Source organism: Protobothrops mucrosquamatus, unplaced genomic scaffold (genome assembly GCF_001527695.2).
Source record: "Protobothrops mucrosquamatus isolate PMUCROS unplaced genomic scaffold, P.Mucros_1.0 scaffold_177, whole genome shotgun sequence".
Classification (NCBI taxonomy): Eukaryota; Metazoa; Chordata; class Lepidosauria; order Squamata; family Viperidae; genus Protobothrops; species Protobothrops mucrosquamatus.
The window spans coordinates 4,442,778-4,466,338 of NW_015386253.1; the positions used below are offsets into that span (position 1 = coordinate 4,442,778).

At 39.3% G+C, this 23,561-nt stretch overlaps 2 protein-coding genes across 5 annotated transcripts in view; both read right to left on the reverse strand.

The window, feature by feature from the left end:
* Positions 1-3,142, reverse strand: part of NOD1 (nucleotide binding oligomerization domain containing 1) — a 29,525-nt gene extending 26,383 nt beyond the window's left edge. Inside the window, exons 1-2 of the mRNA XM_015823217.1 lie at positions 2,862-3,142; positions 974-1,148 (exon numbers count right to left, since the gene is read on the reverse strand). Coding sequence (XP_015678703.1) covers positions 974-1,148; positions 2,862-3,077 — 391 coding nt within the window. The 5' untranslated portion in view covers positions 3,078-3,142. The remainder of the gene's footprint in view (positions 1-973; positions 1,149-2,861) is intronic.
* Positions 3,143-9,288: 6,146 nt separating this feature from the next.
* GGCT (gamma-glutamylcyclotransferase) lies at positions 9,289-16,717 on the reverse strand. 4 transcript variants are annotated; one of them, XM_015823251.1, is made up of 6 exons: positions 16,685-16,717; positions 16,068-16,097; positions 13,839-14,000; positions 13,222-13,367; positions 11,898-12,033; positions 9,289-9,668 (listed from the first exon to the last, which is right to left on the reverse strand). In XM_015823251.1, the coding sequence occupies exons 3-6, from the start codon at positions 13,998-14,000 to the stop codon at positions 9,507-9,509; spliced, it is 606 nt and encodes a 201-aa protein (XP_015678737.1). In that variant the 5' UTR covers positions 16,068-16,097; positions 16,685-16,717; the 3' UTR covers positions 9,289-9,506. The 4 variants fall into 4 exon arrangements, with proteins under 4 accessions (XP_015678737.1, XP_015678729.1, XP_015678722.1 ...); XM_015823243.1 differs by having other exon boundaries at positions 16,568-16,691; XM_015823236.1 differs by having other exon boundaries at positions 16,421-16,691.
* Between the last annotated feature and the right edge of the window lie 6,844 nt (positions 16,718-23,561).

Consider the following 23,561-nt stretch of genomic DNA (forward strand, 5'->3'; position numbering starts at 1 on the left):
TTTGGAAAACTATATTGCATATGTGCATTTGTGAATGTACATATTATTGTATTTGTGTTTATACACAGTTATTGATTGATTGCAATATTTAGACTTGCTTTTAGTAGTATTCGATTTTATTCTAACATTCTAAAGTTTTATCTTTGGTTAACAATTCTTCTGATGATATTTTATGTATTAGGTTTAAACATCATTTTCCATAGGCTAGCATATTTCCAACTTGCAAATTGCCACAGGATTACTTTACTCTGAACCCAATTGCAATAATAAATATTAAAATAACAATTATATACAATTATATATATTTTTGTGATGGTTATAATGTCTATCATTTCGTTTTGTGTCAAGTAGTTATAAGGAATTCAATATAGGCACTCCTCAATTTGCAATAATTTGTTTAGTGACTGTTTGAAGTTACAATGGCACTGAAAAAAGTGACTTATGACCATTTTTTGCACCTACAACCATTGTAGTAATCTATTAGTAATTGATCAAAATTCGGATGCTTGGAAACTGGTTCATATTTATGACAGTTGCAGTGTTAAGTGAATCATGGATTTGCTAAGTCAATCTTGCTTCCCCCATTGACTTTGCTTATCTGAAGCCAGCTGGAAAGGTTACAAACAGTGATCACAAGATCCCAGGAAAGTACAACTGTCATAAATATATGCCAGTTGCCAAGTGCCAGAATTTGATCATGTGACCATGGGGAGGCTGTAATAGTTGTAAATGTGAAAACAGTCATAAGTCATTTTTATCAGCGCTGTTGCAACTTGAAAACAGTCACTAAAAAAATGGTTTTAAGTTGAGGACTACCTGTCTATCTTCCCTTTTTAACTAGTTTTGGTTTTATCCAGCTAGTTTTCTATATTATCACCACCACCATCATCATCATGCTTTGGTTTTCACATTGAAAAAGCTAATTTTAAAAATTAAAAGAAAAAGAACAGACTTGGGCAACTGGATGTCTTACCTGGGTCAGTATTTTCCACAGCTTTGCTACAAATGATTTCTGATGGGTGGAAGCCAATCTCCTCCAACCAGGGATGTAAGTCATAGTAAGCATCATCAGCTTGTTGCAGGACATATAGGCAATACTCTGCAACTTCCTCACCTTTACTCTGGGCTAGATCCAGAATTTTACGGACCTTAAGTAAAGATGAGATAAAAATCTCAAGCATATTTAGGCTAGATATATAATTACAATTAATTAAATTACAATTAGTGTGCTTGCTCCCTGCATATTTAGCAATCTCCGAACATCCAATATAATTTGGTGATAAGTTTTGGAGAATTCCAGAAGTTACACTAAGACAAGCGAGACAGGAACTACAAGTGGTATACTCAATTTCTGGAGGAATACTGTTGTGTCCTGAGCCTGCAGAAACAGGCTCGGGACGATGTAAGAGTCCCGGGCATTGCAAAAGCTGCCCGGGACCAGACTGAGTGGCGCCGGCCTTGCGCGCATGCGCAAGGCGGGAAAAGACTGCCTGCTATTGGTTGGATTGCCCGGGAATCTGGGAGTATAAAAAGAGGCCTGCGTGCCTCTGCTCTTGTTGGTTGGTAGTTGTGACAGAGAGAGAATAAAGATCTGTTCAGTAACATGAATTGTCTCCTTCGCCATTTATCTCCGGACTTAACAAATACTATTTTATTACACACACACACACACAAACACACACACACACACGTACAAATATATTTATAATGGGACATGAGGGTCTTTATTTATTTACTATTAGCTATAGAAGCTTCCACGGAATATGATTGAAAAAGTTTCTAGAATCAAAGGAAGCTTCCATATTACATTTGAAGAATTCTTCATTTCAGATGCCTACACAAGTGCAGAATTCAAGAAAAGGAGAAGCTGGCAACCAGGCCAGTCTGTTTATTTCTGTATATTTTATGTCCTTAAGCAAGTAACAATACAAAGAGCTATGTAAAATATAAAAAATTCAGGAACATTAATAGGAAAAAGAAAAAGACCACTATCAAGTTGGCCAATATTGGTAATATAAATGCATTTTCACAAAAACAAAAGTAACCAGAAGCCAGGAAAACCTATAATGAAGGATTCCTGTGTATCAGTTTCTTGACAGATAACAGCAAAAGTTTTGAAGCTTCAGATGCTGCTTAACTGGTTTATCAAGCAGATCAGCCAGAACCTTCTGGAAACTAATAATTATTAACTACAGAAACAACTCAAAGATCATCAGACTCTGAAGAAATTAATTCTTAAGAGGTAAGGAAAAGCATTTAAAAGGATACTTTTATCCAGAAATTCATTTTTTCTCTCTCATTGTTTGAATAACTATAGATATTCTCTTTCCATCCAGATTTTTTGTTTATTGGAATGTTGAGTGAAGGGAAAAAGTATTCATGTGTATGATGGTGCAAGAAACACTACACTCTCTCTTTGTCTATAAAATTATTTCCAAAACAAGTCAAGATTATGAGGAAAAGGAATTTTAGCTTTGGATCCTCTCCATATAAACAACAGCAATTTATGTTACGCTAGTCTTTTAAATAACCATAATCAGTAGCATACAAAAATATATACTATTAGTCCATCAAGTTAAGGAAATGCCTTCTATCAAACATGCTGAGGCAGGAATAAAAAATTAAAGATTAGGTAGAATTCCTTTTATCTATTGCCAGCACTAATCCCTAATTTGGTGGAAGACAAATGAAAAAAATCAGTTCTAGTTCCTCCAGCCAGCCTTGCTCACTTGCCCATATGAATAATTGTGAGTAAAGACAGTTTATAGAATGTACTAAGCCATGATTTATTATTAAACCACCCCTGGTTTATTGATTAAACTACCCTTAAGCCAAAGACTGAAATAAAATATATATTGTACCTTGTCTGCTTGTGTAGAATACTGTGCAGCAATCTCTGCATCTTCTATGGAGAAATAGTCATTCTTAATCAAGTTGTCAATCAAACACTGGGTGTTGCGGATTCGATTGACTAGCAATTCTCTGTGGACTTTCAGTAAGTTTACGAAGGACAGTGAATCTCCTCCTGCTGTAGCTTTGTGTGTAATTTTTGTTTTACCAGCTAGTTGCTCTGCCATTATGATGATAAGAAGCTGTGCTTTCCAAACTCATACCTGGGCAGCTGCATATGTTAAGGGCCGATTTCAACAAGACAGACAATCAATGCCTCACCTTGATGAATCTGCAAAGATAATAGTATATTATAACATTCAGCTTTTTAAAACCTGGCATTGCTAGGTGGTTATAGTTGTTCTACAACCAAAACTAAAAAGAAACATTTGGAAGTATCTAACAGACATATTGGCTAATATATTTTGCAAGAATGTTCTTAACTTCTTCATCATTATCTTATCTCCAAATTCCTATGAAAAAAGGGCTTGGCACATCTCCTGGAGGGTAAATAGGGAGCTGGTTTCACTCACTACTAAATCATGATCTGTTGAACAAGTAAGGCCTAGGTTTATATACAAAGTTAGGCAGTAAAGTATAGCTTATAAGCCATAACACCTAAATCAGACATGTCAAATTCGCGATGTCATGTGACGTCGCACAATGTATCGGGATGGTTTTGCCATTGCCAGCAATGGGGTGGGCACGGCTTCCGGATGATGCATCTGGCCCAGGGTCCGGCAGTTTGACACCCCCGACCTAAATTGAAGATTTAAGTAGGCGCAGAGACTGGGGAGGCGAGAAGGTAACATCCAATTTATACATAGTTTGTATTGGCTGTGGCTTTAACACCTACCGGTATTTACCCATTTACTTATTTTCATTTCACTAAATTGATTATAGCCGCCCACTCCAGCAGGACACCTAATGATTTAGACATTAGACATCACTCTCTCTCCCCCACCTTATAAATTTATAGTTACTTTCTTTACTTTGTCTTGCTGCTTTATTTTGCTTACTTTCCATCTATATAAAGTTTGACTGGCATGTTCTTAGAGCTTTATTGCTTTTATTTGAGCTTGATTTTAGCTGTTGTTTTAGTGTTGTACTAAATTGCAGGCCCCTGGCTGTAAATAAAATTTCAATTTCTGATATTATAGATTAAGGTTGGAGAATCAATGGTCATCTTGCTAGAGGTATGTCCACCTCTAAAACAGTTCTGCTGAAATCAATTCTGATTTGTCCCATATTTTCAGTGGTATCACTACCCTAATTATGATTAAATCTAGATTCAGTCATCTGGAAGTAAATTATTCATACTTATTTGGAAGTAAGTCTACTACTGGTAACACTGTACAATGGCTAATGTAAACTATAATTAATTTACCAAATAAGCCATAATGGCTGGCTTCACATGTAGGGCTTAATATGTTTCACTGAGACATAAACCATGTTTTTTTAAGCCACAGGGGCTGAACTGATAAAACATGGTAGGCCAAAAAAAAATGTTCCAGTTGTTTTATATTGGTTTACTCTTTAAGGGACAGAAATTTAAAATACTCACATTTTAGTTTTTATGAGCATAGGACAATTGGAACTACTTTAATTTCATAACAACTTTCACTTCTTGTCAGAAAAAGATTCTGGTCATTTTAGAAAAATATATCAGTTTCTTGATTTACTCACACCCTGCTTCCACTTAGCTAACCTTTTTTCAGAACAGAGAAGGAAGAAAAAAAGGGGAACAAACACAACTGTTGTGGCAATAACCATGTTGCACTTATACAGGGAGGAGTTCATTCAAGCAACATCTTCCACTATATACATATTAGTAAATGAAGGAGAAGTCTAGGGGGAAAAAAAATCCCAAGAATAGAGATACAATGGGCACATTCAAAGTATTTAATTATTTAATCACAGGTAATTCTTGACTTCCAACCAGTCACTTAGCAAACTTTTGACATTAGGATGGTCTTCCCTGGGGTTACTTACAATCTGGATTCAAAATTCCAATGGTTGCCCTCCCTCAACCACATGATCACACTTACGGATGACTGCGGTGCCCTGCAGTCACACAGTTAGCCACGGCCACATGATCATGATTTTCAGTGCTCCCTCCTAGCTTCCCACAAGCAAAGTTTTTGAGGAAGCCAGTAGAAAGTTGCTTGTGCTCTCACTGCTTTTTTGGCCTCCCATGGTCATTCATGATCTAGTTACTGAATTGCCAATCTTCTTTTCCCTATTTTATTTTTATAGCAAATATGTGACATAGGAAGAGTTGAAAGACAGTGCCTGCTCCAAGTAGAGCTTTAGAATAAATATCTGAATCACTGAATATATTACCACATCTAGTTAACAATCTGATTACTACAGTCTACTGGCTCTCCTAGGTTCATTCTTCCACTTGTTGTGGGGGGGGAGCCCTCCAGTTAGAAAAGCTCTAATAGCCCAACTGCTAGATGTTAAAATGTAACATTAAGAAAAAGTTTATAAATTCAGATTGCTAAACAAGTCATAGGCTCCTAACTTTTAGAAACAGTATTTTCATTCCATTATTAAAGCTGGGGGCTAAATCCTTCCATCCTTTAGGCAATTCAAATATAAGCTTGCTAAAAACAAGATATCCATCATCTTTGAGCTGGCATCCATCAGGTACCAACCTATGCCAGCTGGAAATCCTGAGAGTTGTCATTCTTACATCTATACAGCAACAACAGAAGGAAAGTTGTTTCCAATTCTCATTTATTTTTCCATTGCTGATATTTTTAAACACAGAGAAAGATGGATAAGAAGAAAATAGATAAAGTATTTTTTTAATTACAAGAGCCAGTTTTCTTGGAAATCTTTTATACACTGAAAGCTCTCAAATAAAATTATTTAGCAGTGAGAATCAGTTGTGTGAACTGAGTCTTTGTGATGAGCTGTATTTTTTCAATATAGACACAGTGCTTCTCACAGTTGATGCTCAAGAAAATTAAATCAGTTAAGACCAATTTGGGTTTCCTCTTAACTCAGAGCTTTAAATCCACTCCATGTACATCCTAGCCAATAAGAAACTCTACTTAGCCTTTTGCTCAGCTTATAGTCTTGCTGAACTGCTTAACCATAATTTATAGCTTAAAGACATTTATTCTAGAACAGAGGTCCTCAACCTTTTGGGCATCATGGAAAGACCAGAGAGTGCGTGGTTTTGTGTGATGCCTGCATCCTGCAGATGGGGCTTTGCTTGTTTGTGTGGACCAGTTGCTGGCATGCCATGGCCCGGTACCAGTCCACGGCCCAGGGGTTGGGGACCCCTGTTCTAGAAAGCAGGCAGCTGACAGAAAGGTAAAAGCTAACATCTGTGATTGCTGTTGTGGTGCTGAAATCATTGTTAGCCTAAGAGAGACAGTGATTAATTCAAACTCAGTCTGACAACTTCATGACTAAATAGAGTTTCGCTCTGGGTCTGTCTTGTCCAATTGTCTAACTACTGCACTAGCCTACCGCATGCAGGGTGTCTTGAATTTCCTCTCCAATCAGCCTCAATTAACACAATTAAAGGCAGGGGATTGTTAGTACTGTAGCCTCAAGTATCTGCTAAGTACTACATTGCCTATCCTTAAAGTACATTAGGTTAGTTCTGCAGTCTTCTGGAATAGTCTCTCTGCCTTGTCCCCTTCTTAAGACTTCAGCTTGCACTCAGCTTCTGTCATACCTTGCAGCAGCAATAGCTTGTAATTTTAATTTAAACTTGGTAGATTATCCACCATCACCTGTTAAGTCACCCACAAAATTCATGCACCTTTCCATGGTTGTGTGGCTATGATCCTGTGTTAAGAATTAAAGTTAAAATCTGGTTCTGCCACTGGAATTATACTCCTAGACCTAGACTCTAGAGAGTTCCCTTTTATTTGCTTGATGCCTTATAGAATTTGACTTACTATCTTCTTATCAGCAATAAGTCCGCCACTGCTTCACAATGCTGGCTCCCGATCACACATCTTGCTACCGCCTGCATCTAACAATAGTTTCAGCCCAATACATTTCCAGAGCTCTCATTTAGAGAAGGTTGGCACATGTTTTTAAGCATCATTTTTATCTACATCCCACCTTTTGATCAAAACACACAAGATTTTAAAGCACTGCAGTTTGTTAGCATCTGATGTCAGGTGAAACTCAGCCAATATTCTGCAAACCTGATTTAAATAAACTGTGGCTTTCTGAGAAACGGAAATACCCACCACTGATTTTTGGAAAGGCTGTTTCCCTCTCCCCTTTTTATTATCAGCTGCTCTCAGAAAAAGCTTCTCAAGAATTTTCTCTTGGGTCTTCATTGCCTCCTGCTCATGTTCACGGATAGCTGAAATTGACATCCCCCCCCCCTAATATCTTCTATTCCCTGTTTCCATGAAGGGTTCACATTTCTTTCCTGCCAGGCGTTCCAAAGTAGGAATCGCACTTTCGCTTTTAACAGTCTCCCTTTTACAACTACCCAAGAGAGAGAACAGATGCCTTCACTTGTCAGACTCTTAGACCATCAACAATTTCGTCGTTTTGAACCTTTAAGGCACATACATTAACTCGCGCGCTTCTCCAGTGCCAGGTACCAATTCGAACGGCAACTTTCTTCCCAAGACGCTCAGAACTATTCAAGGAAAGGGCTTAAGCGGTGTCGAAAAGAGCACCGACCTCTCCTTTTCCGATTTGCATTTGGGCTGTTTGCAAGATGCTTAACGCAGCCCTCGTTGCCTCGCCTCGCCTCGCCCAACGAGGGTGGAAGCAGCGCCAACTACAATGAAGCGAAAGTCATTTGAACCCTACTCACGCTTCTTTGCCAGGCCTCAGGTCCAACTTCCTACCGTCCCCGCAACCCCAGGGGCCTCCTTTCCTGTTTACCCGTCTGATTTCACACGTTCTGTACACTCCCACCAACCTCGGGACGCACTTCAAGCGTACCTGCATGTGGATAGGCAGGGCTGGCGAAGGAAAAAGTAGCAGAGGCGGGGCCCATCAATCGGGCTTCCTGCGGGCGCGGCGGGAACTTAAGCGTCAAAGGAGGGGGGACTGCACGCCCTGCCTTTCCTCGTTCGAAACCCCCGCCCCCGAGATCCCTGCCAGGACAGCCCTCCGAGTCCTCCCAACTGGCGTGGGTCAGCCTCGCCAGGCCCTCCGCGGGACTTGAAGGAAGACGTTAGAGGTCCTCGCACCCTCAATTTTATGAAGTTCACTTCATAGTATATAGTTCTTGTTCTCAAGACCAGCAACGTTGCCTAAAAACCAATAGTCTATGTCTCTCTATAAAATTTAAACCTTACCTGTAGGTCATACGATCACAGTATGTAGCTGCCCTACAACTAATACTTAGCCCTAGATTTCATGGGAGCTTAGATTGACAGCCTCTTGCAAGATCAAAAGTATTTTCCTTTCTTTCCTTTTGCTCGTTGCAAAACTAGGATGGGGTCCCTTCTGAGACAAAAGCCATGTCTTCCCTCCTGTGGGCTGAGACATCTTTTACAAACCATTGTCTAGTCTGTGGCTCTCCCTCCTGTCTCCCAATGTCAGTCAGAATATCATTATAGGCTGTTCTTTGAACACTTCCACTACTAAGTTTTAAAATAAAACTGTTTTGAAAGGCTCACTGGTCAAGGTGAAGGGGTGAGAATTAGTTAATGCTTTTTGTTTGTTTACAAAGATCCATGTTGGACACTCACATAATATGCTGCACAAGACTTCTTGCATCTATAAAAAAAGATAGTTTTGATTTATCTTATTAGGTACTGCAGCTGTATTAAATATCTTTTCTTACAATTCCTTCTAAGAATTCTAAACCCTAGAATTATTGTCCAACATAGGGACATCTCTAATATGAAAAGGGAATTTCATGGAATTACAAATAGTATATATATATTTACAAAGTAAGAAACAATTCCCAGTTCAGTAATATATATTTAATACAGAAAAATAAGTTGTGATTAAATCAGCTGTTTAAAAAGATTGATTACTGGAGGCTGGGATAATAACGGTCCATCACAGCAAAGTTAACATATATTTAGTCCCTGCTTAACCACCCTAATTGGATTCTTAAGACTGGGATGGCATTTCCATTGCTAAGTAAATGAAACATCATTTGATAGCTGAGCTTTGCAATGGGAGATAGACAAGTGGAGTGAGTTGAAGCTCATCCTGTAATCATAAATGTGGATGGGCTGCCTAATGCTCAAATTTTAATCACATGATTATAGGAATGCTGCAACGGTCATAACTAGCATTTGTTCAGTGCTGTTGTAACTTTGAATGGTTGTTCAACTAGCAATTGTTAAACAAGGGCTACCTGTAATATCCAAGATTGCCTGTAATATCCTTTCAACAGCTGGATTGAACCGGTGCAGAAACTTTCAAATTAAAGCACAATTTGGAAACCATTCCCAATCTCAATTTATTGCAGAGAATACAGAAACAGAAAAGCTTAAAGGAAAACAATGAATTATATATTAGTGAATTAATAATCAAGGATCATCTTACACCTTATGGTATATATGGTATCCCCTGGTCATTTTGACATTAAAAATATCTAGGCTATTGTAATATAAGAGAAATAGACACACAAGATTCCAAGGCAGTAAAAGCAAGTTATACTAAAATTGATCTTCATTATTTTGTTTCCCTGACGCACTGAGAGCAGCTTTAATTTCTTCAAACACTGGTACAGGTCCTGCATAGTTGTTAGTCTCTATAGAATTTAATTTCTTTTGATAATCCATTGGCAATTCATTCTGTTTTGCACCCAAACAGATGACCTATAAGAACAAAAATAGAAAGGTTCCATCATTAGATTTCTATTACTTACACAAATAAATGGAAGAAGGATGAAGAAATATATTATAGCTGCTTCAAATAAACCTCACTTGAAGATTAAATAGTGACAAGAGACACCTGGCTGCATTCATTAGTTCCATCAAGAAGTCAATATAAACCATTCTTGGTATTGGTGTAGGTTGAGCAACACAGATACAAAAGCACTTGCAATTCATTCCATACAATCCAACAAATTCCAAGAGGGCAGGGTTTTGGTTGGGAGGGACTCGTGTAAATCCAAATTTAGGTATATACTTCGGGGAAAAATTCAAAAATATCAGCTTGGCAAGGGAATGCTTGCTGACATTGAGTAACATAAATAATTTCTATTTTATATATTTACAGTTCAGTAGCTGAATGATGGGGAAAAGGACAGAAATTGTAGTTATATATTAGAATGTAAAAGAATGTTTCTGTTGGTCCAGTATTATGGGAAGCACATATAATGAAAAGGAATAGACTCGTGCATGTTTCAGGATAAGAGAACAGCCTCTGTTAGTATAATGTGGAAAAATTCAAAATGCAAGGATCAGGGCATAACTGTCTTGGCATGAAGCTAATCTGTAATTACCACATTGAAGTTTACAATTAATTGCCAGCAAGACTATTCCAGACATGCAGTAACATTATTAAATTTCATAGCAGGTTATACAAGTTCAACTGTTTATACTGCAACACACATATATAAATATTGGCAGGTTATCTCCAGAAATGTTTGGACATGGCCTCTTTGTCACCATTCCCCTGGGTAAAAAAAAAAAAACAGGAATAGAGAAAAGAGACAAAATATTGGTAGATTTTTTTTTCATCTTTTGCTTTGCAGATTAGAATCCAGAAAGACCCACCTTCCATTCCCCATGCACAAGAACGATCAGTATAGGTTGGAAGGAATTACAGGGTCGACTTACTTGAAAATATAGAGTTCTCAACCATCCCATTCATTTTCTTACTACCACACGTATACAGGTAATCCTCGACTTACGACCACAATTGAGCCCAAAATTTCTGCTGCTAAGTGAAACATTTGTTAAGTGAATTTTGTCCCATTTTATGACCTTTCTTGCCACAGTTGTTAAGTGAATCACTGCAGTTGTTAAGTTAAGGATTGTTAAGTGAATTTGTCTTCCCCATTGATTTTGCTTGTCAGAAGGTCGCAAAAGGTGATCAATGATCCCAGGACATTGCAACGGTCATAAATATGAGTCAGTTGCCAAGCATCTGAATTTTTTTTCACATGATCTTGGGGACGCTGCAATAAAAAATAGTCATAAGTCACTTTTTTCAGTGCTGTTTTAACTAAATGAACTGTTGTAAGTCGAGGACTACCTATATTCAGACTTGCAACCAATTCTACATCAAAATCCTTTACAGTCCAAACATCTTATTGGTTATATGCTAGACAAAAATATGAATGTAAGATGAAGATTGCAATCTAAGATGGCTCTGCAATGGATTCAAGTCAGCAGGATTATTAAAATATTTTTCTGGGGGATCAGTAAAAAGTACAAAGCTTCAGAAAATCCCTCCTTTACAGCCATGGCTACAATAATGGGAAGCAGTTTTTGAGAATCCATTAGCCCAACATGATGGAAGATGCATGTTGACTCCATATGTCTGATCAGTTCCTGCCAGTTTTCAGGAACGAAAAATAAGAAGTTTGGCTAGACCACTGTACCAAGCAGTAAACCCCAGTGTAACATGCAAACAGAAGCACCTTATTTCAATACAGCAAATCTTTCGTAGATATGTATCAATGAGAGAAAAAGAGAGAAAGATAGAGGCTTAAGAGAACCTATAGTAAACATAGAGTAGTCTTTTATAATTTATTCTGAGTAAAAGTCCTATACAAAAAAGAAACTGAGTTATGATGCCAAGGGAAACTGTATTGCAAAGCTTTACTGCTTGCAATAAAATTTATTATTAATCAATATGTCCAGCTATGTACATATAATTATTAATCTACCCTTGATAATAATGTCATAAATCAAATATACTCACATATTAGTTTAACTGCAACAGTATTCAAATTAGTTTAATCTTTTACGTGAAACTACTTTTTTTTAGGTTCCTTCTATTACATTTATATTATGCATGTTGTTCTACAATAGATGATGAACTGCCGGAGGAAAATGAGTCCTTAGTCCATAGAATTGCAAAAGGCAATACAGTACCCTCTTATATTGTGGAGAAGGAAGATCGTGGACATAGTCATTCATCTGATAACTACGACATTTAACTATTTTCCCATCCTGAGTCCGAACTGTTACTTCAATTGGAATATAAATGCCATTTTCTACTCCTTCTTGTCTGAAATGGAAAAAGAAATGCCATGTCAAGTAAATATATATCCCCTGGAAACAGCTACTTATTCAGTAAAGTATTATGTAACACCTCTTTGTAAGTGACTTAAAAGACTTCTCAATCATTCTTGAAACAATAGGCAAACAATGCCCAATTTTGGATAGTTAAGGCAGCATCCAGAAAATAGCTATCTCAGCTGCTCAATGAAAACTTAGTACTACATGTACATGAAAGAACAAAAGAAAAAAACATATTTAATACCATTTTTTTAGAATTGCTCCTTGGAATCCTATGACATAATAGTCCACTAACACTCTAACTGGAGGCTAAAACATATAAGGAACGGTTGCTGGAATTGGGTATGTCTAGTTTAACGAAGAGAAGGACGAGGGGGGACATGATAGCAGTATTCCAATATCTCAGGGGTTGCCACAAAGAAGAGGGAGTCAAGCTATTCTCCAAGGTGCCTGAAGGCAGGACAAGAAGCAATGGGTGGAAACTAAGCAAGGAGAGAAGCAACCTAGAACAAAGGAGAAACTTCCTGACAGTTAGAACAATTAACGAATGGAACAACCTGCCTCCAGAAGCGGTGAATGCTCCAACACTGGAAGTTTTTAAGAAGAGACTGGACAACGATTTGTCTGAAATGGTGTAGGGTTCCTGCCTGAGCAGGGGGTTGGACTCGATGACCTCCAAGGTCCCTTCCAACTTTATTATTATTATTATTATTATTATTATTATTATTATTATTATTATTATTATTATTATTATTATTATTATTATTATTATTATTATTATTATTTAGTTCAGTGAATCATTGCAATTTTTAAGTCAGCAACATGGTGAATCTGGCTTTCCCACTGACTTTGCTTCTCAGAAGGTCACAAAAGGAGATCATATGTCCCTGAGATACCCTGAGTCATAAATATGAGTCAGTTCCCAAGCATCTGAATTTTGATCACATGACCATGGGGATGCTGCAATAGTCATAAACCACTTTTTCACTTCGAATGGTCACTATATGAACTGTTGTAAGTCGAGAACTACCTATACTGGGAATCTCTGTAATTAGAGGAGGGTTTTTTTAGCTTGGACAAATCTTGAGAGGTATACAACAAACATTCAGAATAAGATCTTAACAATATAAACTGTGCATATGTTGACAGACAATGGAAGAACTGTTATGTAACGCACCTATCCAGAGAACATAAATCACTAGTATTCATTTTCCATATTATCCCCCATACTTCTTCACCAGGGCTATAGACAATAGTAGCTGTACCTCCTTTCCACTGAAGACTTAGTCTCCCTTGATGAGAACTAAAAGCAAGTTTATAATCCTGTGAATTAAAACAGGAAGGTCAGTCATCTCCAGTTTTAAGTTTCTTGTTTTTCTATAATGTAGTGAATAAAACAACATTTAGAAAGACAAAACAAGCAGACTGGAAAAATTGTTTCTTAGGTCACATACCTAATTAAAATTCCATCTATAGAAAAATTAATTAGAAATGAGATCAAAAAGGAAAAAAAAGTCACAATGAGCCATATTTCCGTAGTTGGAAATTGATTTGAAATCTGTATTTTGAATGCTTGCAACAACAAACAGATAACTGGGCAACTAACTAGCTTTCAAACCTTAAGGATAAACATTACTAAACCTTTTTTCTTCCTGTAAAAATAATCATAGAAACAAACTCAACAGAGGCAGAAGTGAATATTCAACATAGTTACATTATATAGTTACAACTTTAAGTATTAATTTCTTACTAATATTGGTTTCTAGGAAAGAAGGAGTCAAAGACAGTACAAACCAGTAGTTGTGCTATGGTAAGAAAAACCACAGAAGGGTTTCTTAACATTATTCTTTCCCGCAGCAAGTTACTACCATAGGCAAAATAGAAGAAATGTTCACTTTTGCAGTTTTGCTGTTCCAAATCTCCACCTGGTCCAGTACAATTGTTCAAGGCTTCCATCTTTTGAAATTGAACCAAAGAAAGCATTAATTAGGCATTTACTCTATGCAAATTAATTAATCATAGAAACAGCATGGAATATCATAGAATTCTCTTACATTTTAACCTGTAAATAATACATTTATTTTCTCCACCATTCTATAGCTGTTTATAAAGCCTATAATCTTTAATCTGAGAACTATGAGATAGTGTCAGTTCTCTAAAATAGATCAAATGTGGAAATCAAAGACATACAAGCTCATACTAATTTTGTTGTAAGGCTATAATAACATAATCTTGAAAATCTGAAAGCACTTCGTTCCATCCCTTTATCTTAATGACAACAAAGGAGCATGTCTGACACTCTTTTTCAAAATTACATTTCTGTTCCGACTCAGATTTTTTATCTGATCAATATCTTGACTATGGCTTTTTCTCTTGATCCTCAAGGTTATTTCTTTTGCCCATTGCAAACATACCGGTCCTATACTTATTTAGAGAGGCTTCCAGGAACAAGCTTTTATCCCATCTCTAAGCACTATCTCTTTCCATCCCTCCAAAGAGAAAATTATATTTCTTGTTCCTATATTTTCCCTTTTGGAAAGCTAACTCAGAATGGATCTTTGAAAGAACTCTCACATGTGGCACAGATTCCAGATGTATTTATTACAGGTGTTTCTCCAAAAGAAAAAGCATAGGAAAATCAAATCATCTTTGGAGCAAGCACATCTAAGTGGCTAGCACAGGGGTGTCAAACTGGTGCCCCCCCCGGGGCGGGCGGAAAGGTCACATAACCTATCGAGTTTGACATCTGTGGGCGAACATATGCAAGCAGTCGTATCACAGTATGTTTGTGATGCGAAATAATAACAACACTAGCTCTGATAAATAGTGCTTCAATACACTCTCAATGGGGAATGCCTTCAACAGCGGCACCCAAGGAGGCATCACTTCAAGCTACTCCAGACACTCGAAGCAATTCTTCCTTAACAGCTATATGACATCTGTGAATGGAAACCAAGCATTTACCCTCACCATGACATCATTCAGGAAAGAGGGAGGAAAACAGCCCTTGACCCAGATATTGCTTTCACTGGAACTGAAATTGTTTATCAGAATGTGTGTATTAGATAGTAATTCAAAATCAGACTGATGATTAGCTTGTAAGAAGGAAACATCACCTAGTTTTACACTGTTCAGCCATTATACACATACATCATACACTCTGTTCAGTCATCATTCAGCCGTGATTTGCTCAACAATGATTTATTAAAATAAAACTAAAAAAACTAAATAATGGTTTAGCATGTTTTATGAACTTCAGGAAGTTTATCTCATCAGAAAAAAGACCCGAATGCTGCAAAATATGACAAATTTCTCCCTAAAGAAGATGTAAGCATACAATTCCAAACAAAACCATTTATATCCTGGCAATGAACTACAGCTCTTTAAAAGTAGCACAATTTTTTTCTACTGAAGTATAACTATATCTCATCCTAGAATATGTAGTCAGTTTATTATCTTGTGATATTCTACTGTAATCTTTCAAAATGAAATTTAGCCCAACAAAGAATGAATTCTTCTATGCATTTCTAAACACAGTAACCAATTCTTATCAAAGTGCTAGTTCAGCTAGCTCAGCTGCTAATATGAGAAAAGCACATCCAGAAACATTCCTACAGGCTGCACAATAACTACAATGCAAACAAGAGTTATCTAAAAGGCAGACAGGAAGAAGAGAGCCATGCTCCTCTGGATGCTTCTAGCTGCAACTTCTAGTCAGCAAGCCTAAAGGTGAGGAAGTTTGGAGGCTGTACTTCAGAAACATCCAGAGGACCACCAGTTATCTTAAAAAGTAGAATTGTATCTGATTTCCTTAGTTGCATTTTGCCATCTTAAGGGAAAGCCAAATAATTGTGCAGACATGTTTCAAACAAGTGCTTCCATGACACTTCTCTTAACTAATTTCAGGCCCCTGAATGAGACAGCCTGATGCCCATATACCAAAGCAATATATTCCCCTTATTCTGGCACTGTCAAAGTGCATTTTTGGACATATAAAATCTATTAGGACTTATTGCTCATTACCTTGGAGAGAAGCCAGTTGACTGCTTTGACCTGAAAGAGAGGTAATAGAGATAGGGCAAGGATTAGTAAAAGGGATAACCCATTTGCTGCAAGTGTAATGTTCTGTTGAGGCTGAGTGGCTGTAATATAGAAGTGCAGAAAAGCCATTAATCCATTTAGCCACCTTTCCCTATTTTTTCCTCAACCTTTCAGATTCAAGAGGATGAGAGACCAAGTTGCCAAAATATTCCTTCCTTTTTAAAGAAAGAAGATCCACACTGAATTAGCCAATTCCTCACAGTGAGAACTGAAATTAAGATATCCCTGTCATGTTTTATTTCCGGTCCTTGCAGATTTCAATATTAAGCACATACTGGTCACTGATTCGGAGCAGAAGGATTTCAATTCAACCCTACGACCCTCCGTCTTCTTGATTCCCGGTTCCTCACTTAACACACGTATTCCCCACCACAGATCACTTGATCCAAGAAACCGCCGGTGGAAAGTCTCCTTCCTTTCACCTGATCCGCGCTTCCTCTGCGACACAAGCACCACTAACTACCCATCAGGACCCCAAACAACCCTGAATTCCACCCCTTTCCCGGCTCTAGACTGCTACCATCCCGCTCCGTCCTCACCACTTCCTCATTCAGTTGCAGACTGAAACAACCTACAACAATCATAACGACTCTGCCCATTGGCTAAGCACACGATAGTCCATACCCTCCACCGCCTCTTATTGGTTCCAAAGAACTGGATCTACTTTTTTATGCTTGTTACGACGAGAGACAGGCCGGTGCTGTGCTTCAAAGCACGTTTTGCTTATTTGTATTTTTAAGATTAAATTGGATAAATGGTCTTCTCCTATTCCCCCCCCCCCCGCCTCATCTAAAACTACTTCGTGTTGTGGAGTGTTTGCTATTTGTAGCGTTCAATTTTTTTCCCTAACGATGACAATAAAATAATAGGCTTTTGGGGGGGATAAATATTCCATGTGACATGACATTGAGACAAACTGTTTTTCTGAAACTATTTAGGCTACTATCTGCCATCGTTTCAAAGTATACCTGGCTGCCTGTGAATAAGAACTCTGAAATTCTATCAGCCTGATATCTCAATAGAAGACCACTGGGAACCGTGAAGTGCAACGACCCGGGAAAAAAAAATCTATTGTATTGATTTTAACGGCTTGCTGTCAAGAAAGCAATGTATCTTTTTTGTGGGGGGTTCCCCCACTAGGTGCTGAAATGCTAGACCTGATTTGAGAGATTTTCTTGATGTAATACTTTACAGTTCAGCTGTTAATTTAGGAATCCACAACTTTCATTTGAATATCATTTGTTCCTGGAACACACTAAAGGATAGCATTTACATCTTCCTTGTCCACTTTGATAATGGGTGCAATTAGCATTGGAAATTAAAATGTGGAACGTTTTCAGCCTATATTGTAATTTTCAGCCTGAAATCTTACCTTAAGAACATTGCTTGAATTCCTGTCCATTTTGAACATTTGATTAGTATTATAACTTGAAAGGCAATGTTGTGCCTTGAATGTATGTACCATGTTTGATACCTTAATAAGCAAAGAAGTTTCTACATATGCAAAAGGATAATTGGCAAATTAAAGGTTTATATCATCTAGCCAATACACCAGCACTGGGGAGTATGGTTATATAGTATTTGCATAAAACAATAAACCACAAACAAGCCACCCATGCTTTTATCTAGCAAGTTGTATGAATGTAATCTGTAATACATTATTATTAGATCATTGATCTGTTGCTATAACAAGGATTCAGCTATGTCTCTAGCCAGACTAAGGCTTGGTGGGCCAATGTGAGACACAGATGCATATCCTAATTTTAAATTGTTTTGCCTGTCTGTTTGGTGCATTCCTGAAATGTTCTGCAGGGCCCATAGCACAGGCATTTAACATGATAAAGATGTGACTCCCAATTGAAAAGTAAGATGTGAACATTTTATATAAGATATTAGATTATGTGCAGAATTCCATTGCTGAATGTATACAAGTATTTTAAGGCTAATTGTACTAGAGAATTGCTCCAATAAGGAAGTGATTATTGATCTGGGACCAACTGTATTTAAGTATTTCCCAGTTGACAATGAACTTTCTGCTACATAAAGCTTGGTTTTAAGAACAATTTATTTCTCCAAGCTGACAGTACTATAGTCACTTAAATAGTTTGAAGTCTCAATCAATAACTAAATATATGGTCTATTATATGACCATGGAGTAGTGCTTTAACGCACAAATAATTAACCCATTGTACAGTACCTATTGGTGTATGCTTACTAGAGATACAATAAGCCACTTAGATATGTTAGAAATAACAGAAAAATAAAGAAAATAAGATGTTTGTATGAACACTTTGACAAATTGAGAGACTATTTCTGAAGTTGACATCTTAGAATTAGGAATAGTCTTTAGGGATTATTCTGCAGGAATTCTTCAGTATAAATCTGAGCTTTTAGGAATTTTTGTAGACTAATTTCTTATTAATTAGATTTCAACTACTCCAAATCTCGAGTCTGCTATGTTCTTTAGATAAGAAACACAAATATTTCCTTTTTCTCAAGGTGTGAAGTTTTGATCGTTGTGCAATTTTGGCTTTTTTGACACGTGACTATGAATACCCATATCATGAGTGTAGAATTATAGCCCTTAAAATAGCACTATTTTTCTTTGAATACAGTACGAGTGATAACTTTGAAGAGATATATTTGCACATCAGAGTAGATCTATATGCAACTGAATGCGCATAGACAGCAAAGTAGGCAATATGAATGTTGAATCGGAACATCAACTTGGTCTTGGGTTTGAGTCCATTCCTATTTCTAGTGTGGGACAGTATTTCTATTTTGAAATAATTCATAACCATAAGATGTTTATTTTTTCCTGTCCAGACTACATATGGATCCAGATAGCTCAAAGAAACAGTGGCCAATTGCAGTGTTTCCCAATCTTACATAGCCAATGAGAGCTTTAATTTTGACATATCTGAGGAGTTAAAATTGAGAAAGGCTGATTTATGAAGGTGTCCAGTAGCAATTTTCAGGAAGAAATATCTAATTTAAATAATGATTAACAAAGTCTAGTAGAAAAGTAATATAGCAATATAAATGATCTCTATGGTGGTATACAAGACAGCAAAAGCAAAATCATATTCATTTATATACGAACATTCATTTGTCTCCTTTTTTCCAAGTAACTAATGCAGAGGATATCTTCCTTTCTTTTTTACTATTGTAACAATCACATGAACTAAGCTGGGCTGAGAGATTCTGAATGATTCAAGGTTATTCCCCAGTTGCTAACTCATCTCTTCAGAACAATACTGTTAAGTCCTTGTCTTAGTGGTGAAAGAAAGGCAAACATACTGTCAGCAACAAGTTCTTTATTCTCCTTCTGATTGCTCTGTCATAATTCAGAGGCTCGCAGGCCTCTCTCCTCCTTTTCAATGGCCAGGTTTCCCGGGTAAAAAAGATACAAGGAAATGGCGCGCTTTGCACCCTGCGCATGCGCGCAGGCTGGCACCACTTTGTCTGGTCCCGGACAGCTTTGCAACAGCCCGTTACCATGACAACGTCCCGAGCCTGCTACTGTAGGCTCAGGACACAACACCCCTTCACCCCCGGATGAAACTGCCCCAACATACATACATATATATATAACTGCAAACTTCTAGAGGGAACGTGGCACTTCATTCGTCCATAGGTGTATGAACTGTGGAGGTATTACCTGATAACACCTTGATGGTATCGTGCTATCATTTTGGAATAACTGCCAACACCCCCATTACTAGAAAGTTGACAACAACCTTACAAACTCCTCCAGATACTGTGGAGGTCGTTTGCTTTGTTGCGACCTCCTCGGACCCTGGGAACACCCTGGACTTCCCTGTGCACTGGATGTAGCGGGGCTGCCCCCTCTTGGTTGCCCTGGTGGTCCTGGTGACCTGGCTCCTGTCGCCTGGTCTGTTCGCTTGCCCACCGGGCTATGCAGACCAGGGCTTTGCTCCCTCGCGTTCCTGTATGATCTGCCTACTTCTAGGCTACCTGAACCCTCAGAACTCCATCCCCCATCTGGCGGGTCTGTGGTATTCTCCAAGTCCACAATGGACCAATCTTGGGAACACAGTTCCTCACTCCCAAGCCCTGTAACAGGGTTATCTGGGGTCTCTGTGGTGCCCCAATACCCAATTGCCCCTTGATCTGTACCTGAAGTGCCAGAGTCAGGATTTGCCTCTCTGACTACTCCCCTTTGTACTGATTTCCTTCTGGAAGCAATTGCAGCAGTTGGCCAGTTCCCTTGACTACATGCCAGTTCTCTTGTATTGTTTGTGTTATGTGGATGCTCCCTGTTATTCTCCCTGTCTGGAGTGCTTTATTGGTCTTGTGAACTGTGTGGATACCCCCTGAGTGACTCCCTGGCTGGAGTATGTAATGGTTGGTGCAATGTTCCTTGTTCCCATGAATCTCTGTTGGGCACACTTGCGGAACCCTGAGGCAAGCCTTCCCTTTGCTCCTGTTGATCCCCTTCCCCCCCAGAGAAAACCCAAGAGTAGAAGAGGAAGAGTCCAGTCTTGTATGCAGCTGGTCAATATGCCGCCGAAGAATGTGGCCGTCTTCCAAGGAAACCTCGTAAGACAATGGTCCAGTGACCTTGCAGACCACAGCAGGAATCCACAGATGACCGGGACCGTAGTTCCGGGTCCAAACCGGAGCGCCCACTTGCAAACACCGTGGCGCCCTAGGCTGGGAAACCAGAGGTGCCAACCTGTCAGGATGCAACCTGTCAAGTTTAGTTATCAGTCTGCGACCCCAGCAGAGTTCTACAGGGCTTTTTCCAGTGGAAACAGAAGTTGTGGTGCGGTGTGCAAGAAGAAAATCTGCCAACCTGTGATGCCAGTCCCCGTAAGTCAGTTTCTTGAAGGCTTCCTTGGTGACGCGCACCATCCTCTCAGCCATACCGTTGGTGGAAGGGTGGAAGGGGGCCGATGTCACATGCCGGATCATGTTGGCCTGTAGGAAAGCCTGGAACTCTGAAGACGTGAACTGTGGGCCGTTGTCTGAAACTAAAACATCTGGCAGGCCGTGAGCAGCAAAAATGCCTCGCAACACCTGGATGGTCCTGGCAGTAGTAGTGGAGGAGACAGGAACAACTTCCAGCCACTTAGAATGACTATCCACAAGGACCAAGAAGAATTGCCCCTGAAAGGGCCCAGCATAGTCCACATGTACTCAGGACCAAGGCAGATGTGTTTCCTCCCACCTGTGTACAGGGGCCTGAGGCATCTCCGGCCGTGAACACTGGCACAAGTGACACCCATGCACATGGGCCTCTATATCCTTGTCTAGACCTGGCCACCATAAATGGCTGCGCACAAGCGCCTTCATCCAGACAATGCCAGGATGGCCCTCATGGAGGGAAATCAAGATTCTAGATCTCAACGAGGTAGGAATAACCACCCTGCTGCCCCAAAGCAGGCAACTCTTAAAGGTGGATAACTCATGCCTCTTGAGCCAGAAGCTTTGGAACTCAGTACCAGGGCTTCTGTCAGGCCATCCAGACAGAACCCAGAAAAGCACACGAGTAAGCGTGACATCAGTGGCTGTTTCAGCAGCCACATCCCTTACATTAAGGGGAGATTCAGGCAACTCCTGAATGGAAAGAAGATTGATGGCAGGAGCAGGGTCTGCTTCTACTGTTGGCAGAGGTAGTCTGCTTAGGCCGTCTGCATGACCCATCTCCTTACCAGGTTTGTGAATTAAGGAGTAATCATACGCTGACAAAAAAATAGACCACCTCAGCATTCTAGGGGAAATAATATGGGGAGTTTGTTTACTGGTGGTAAACAACCCCAACAGTGGTTTATGGTCAGTGAAGACCGTGAAATGCCTGCCATATAAAAAATCATGGAATTTTTTAACCCCTGCTACTATGGCCAATGCTTCTCTGTCTATTTGAGCGTAATTGCGCTCAGCAGAAGACAGAGTCCTGGAGTAATAAGCAACAGGAACCTGAGTTCCATCAGCTTTCAAATGGCTGAGTACAGCTCCCACCCCATAAGGGGAAGCATCACAGGCAATGCATACAGGCAATTTCTCATTGAAGTGTGCAAGCACATCATGAGATATTAGCAAGGCCTTGACCTCATTGAAACTCTGTTCGTGGACTTTGGTCCACTGCCAGGCTGCCTGCTTGTCTAAAAGCCTATGTAGAGGTTCAGCTACAGCAGCTTTGTGAGGTAGGAAAGCGATGTAAAAGTTTAGAAGGCCTAAGAAGGCCTGCAGCTCACCCTTAGACTTAGGGCTAGGAGCCTGCTGTATGGCCTTTAACTTTGAATCAGCAGGGTGAATGTCTTGGGCATCTATTCTAAATCCCCAAAAATCTGTAGAATTGACCCCTATTTTGCATTTGTTTTTCTTAAGTTTTAGGCCTGCTCTTCTGAAGCGAAGCAACACAGCCCTCAATCTCTCTGCTAAGTTCTGAATGGATTCTCCAGCAATGAGAACATCATCGAAATAGGGACAAACCCCAGGAATGCCCCTAAGTGTGCTTTCCATGATGCTTTGGAAAATGCCTGGTGCAACATTTACCCCAAATTGCAGTCTCTTGACCTTGAACGCACCCCTATGCGTTACAATGGTCTGTGCCTCAGTAGCTGCTTTGTCAACAGGTAACTGTTGATAAGCCTGTGCCAAGTCAAGCTTTGCAAAAACATGCCCCCCCTTGAGGGAAGCCAAAATGTGGCTGACTACTGGTACGGGGTATGCATGCTGTTGTAGTGCTTTGTTAATAGTGCACTTGTAATCAGCACATATACGAATATCCCCATTAGCCTTAAGACGCGTAACTATGGGTGTTTCCCATGGACTTGAATCCACAGGTTCTAAAATGCCTTGTTGGATCAATTTATCCAACTCAGCATCAATTTTTCCTTTTAATGCAAATGGTACTCTTCTAGCTTTAACCCTAATAGGTGTGATGTTGGGGTCAAGTCGTAAGGAGACTGGAGGCCCCTTGTAGGATCCAAGCTGTGAACTAAACACATCTGCAAACTCCTCGCAGACTTCTGCTGGGCTTAATGTTTGCAAACTATGCAAGCCAGTAACCTGAATTCCCAAGGCCTCAAACCAATCGAGTCCTATAAGACTCGTTCTGTCACCCCCAACAACCAACACATCCAAAGGACCCTCAAAACTCTTGTGTTGTACAGTAAGGGTGGGCTCCCCCTTTACACACACCTTGGAGTTTTGGAAGTCTGTTAAGATTATGTTGGAAGGCCTAAGTTTAGCCTGAAACCCACTGCTATTGCAAATCTTCCTGAATGTATGAAAGGAAATGATTGAAAGAGCGGACCCAGTGTCCAGCTCCATAACTAAGGGAATTCCTTGCAGCCTCACCTTAAGGGACAACTTCTTTTTAAGAGGTTTGTGTGTGCCTGTTCTGCAAACACTCCTGCACAACGTGCAGAAGCCCACCCTGTTTTG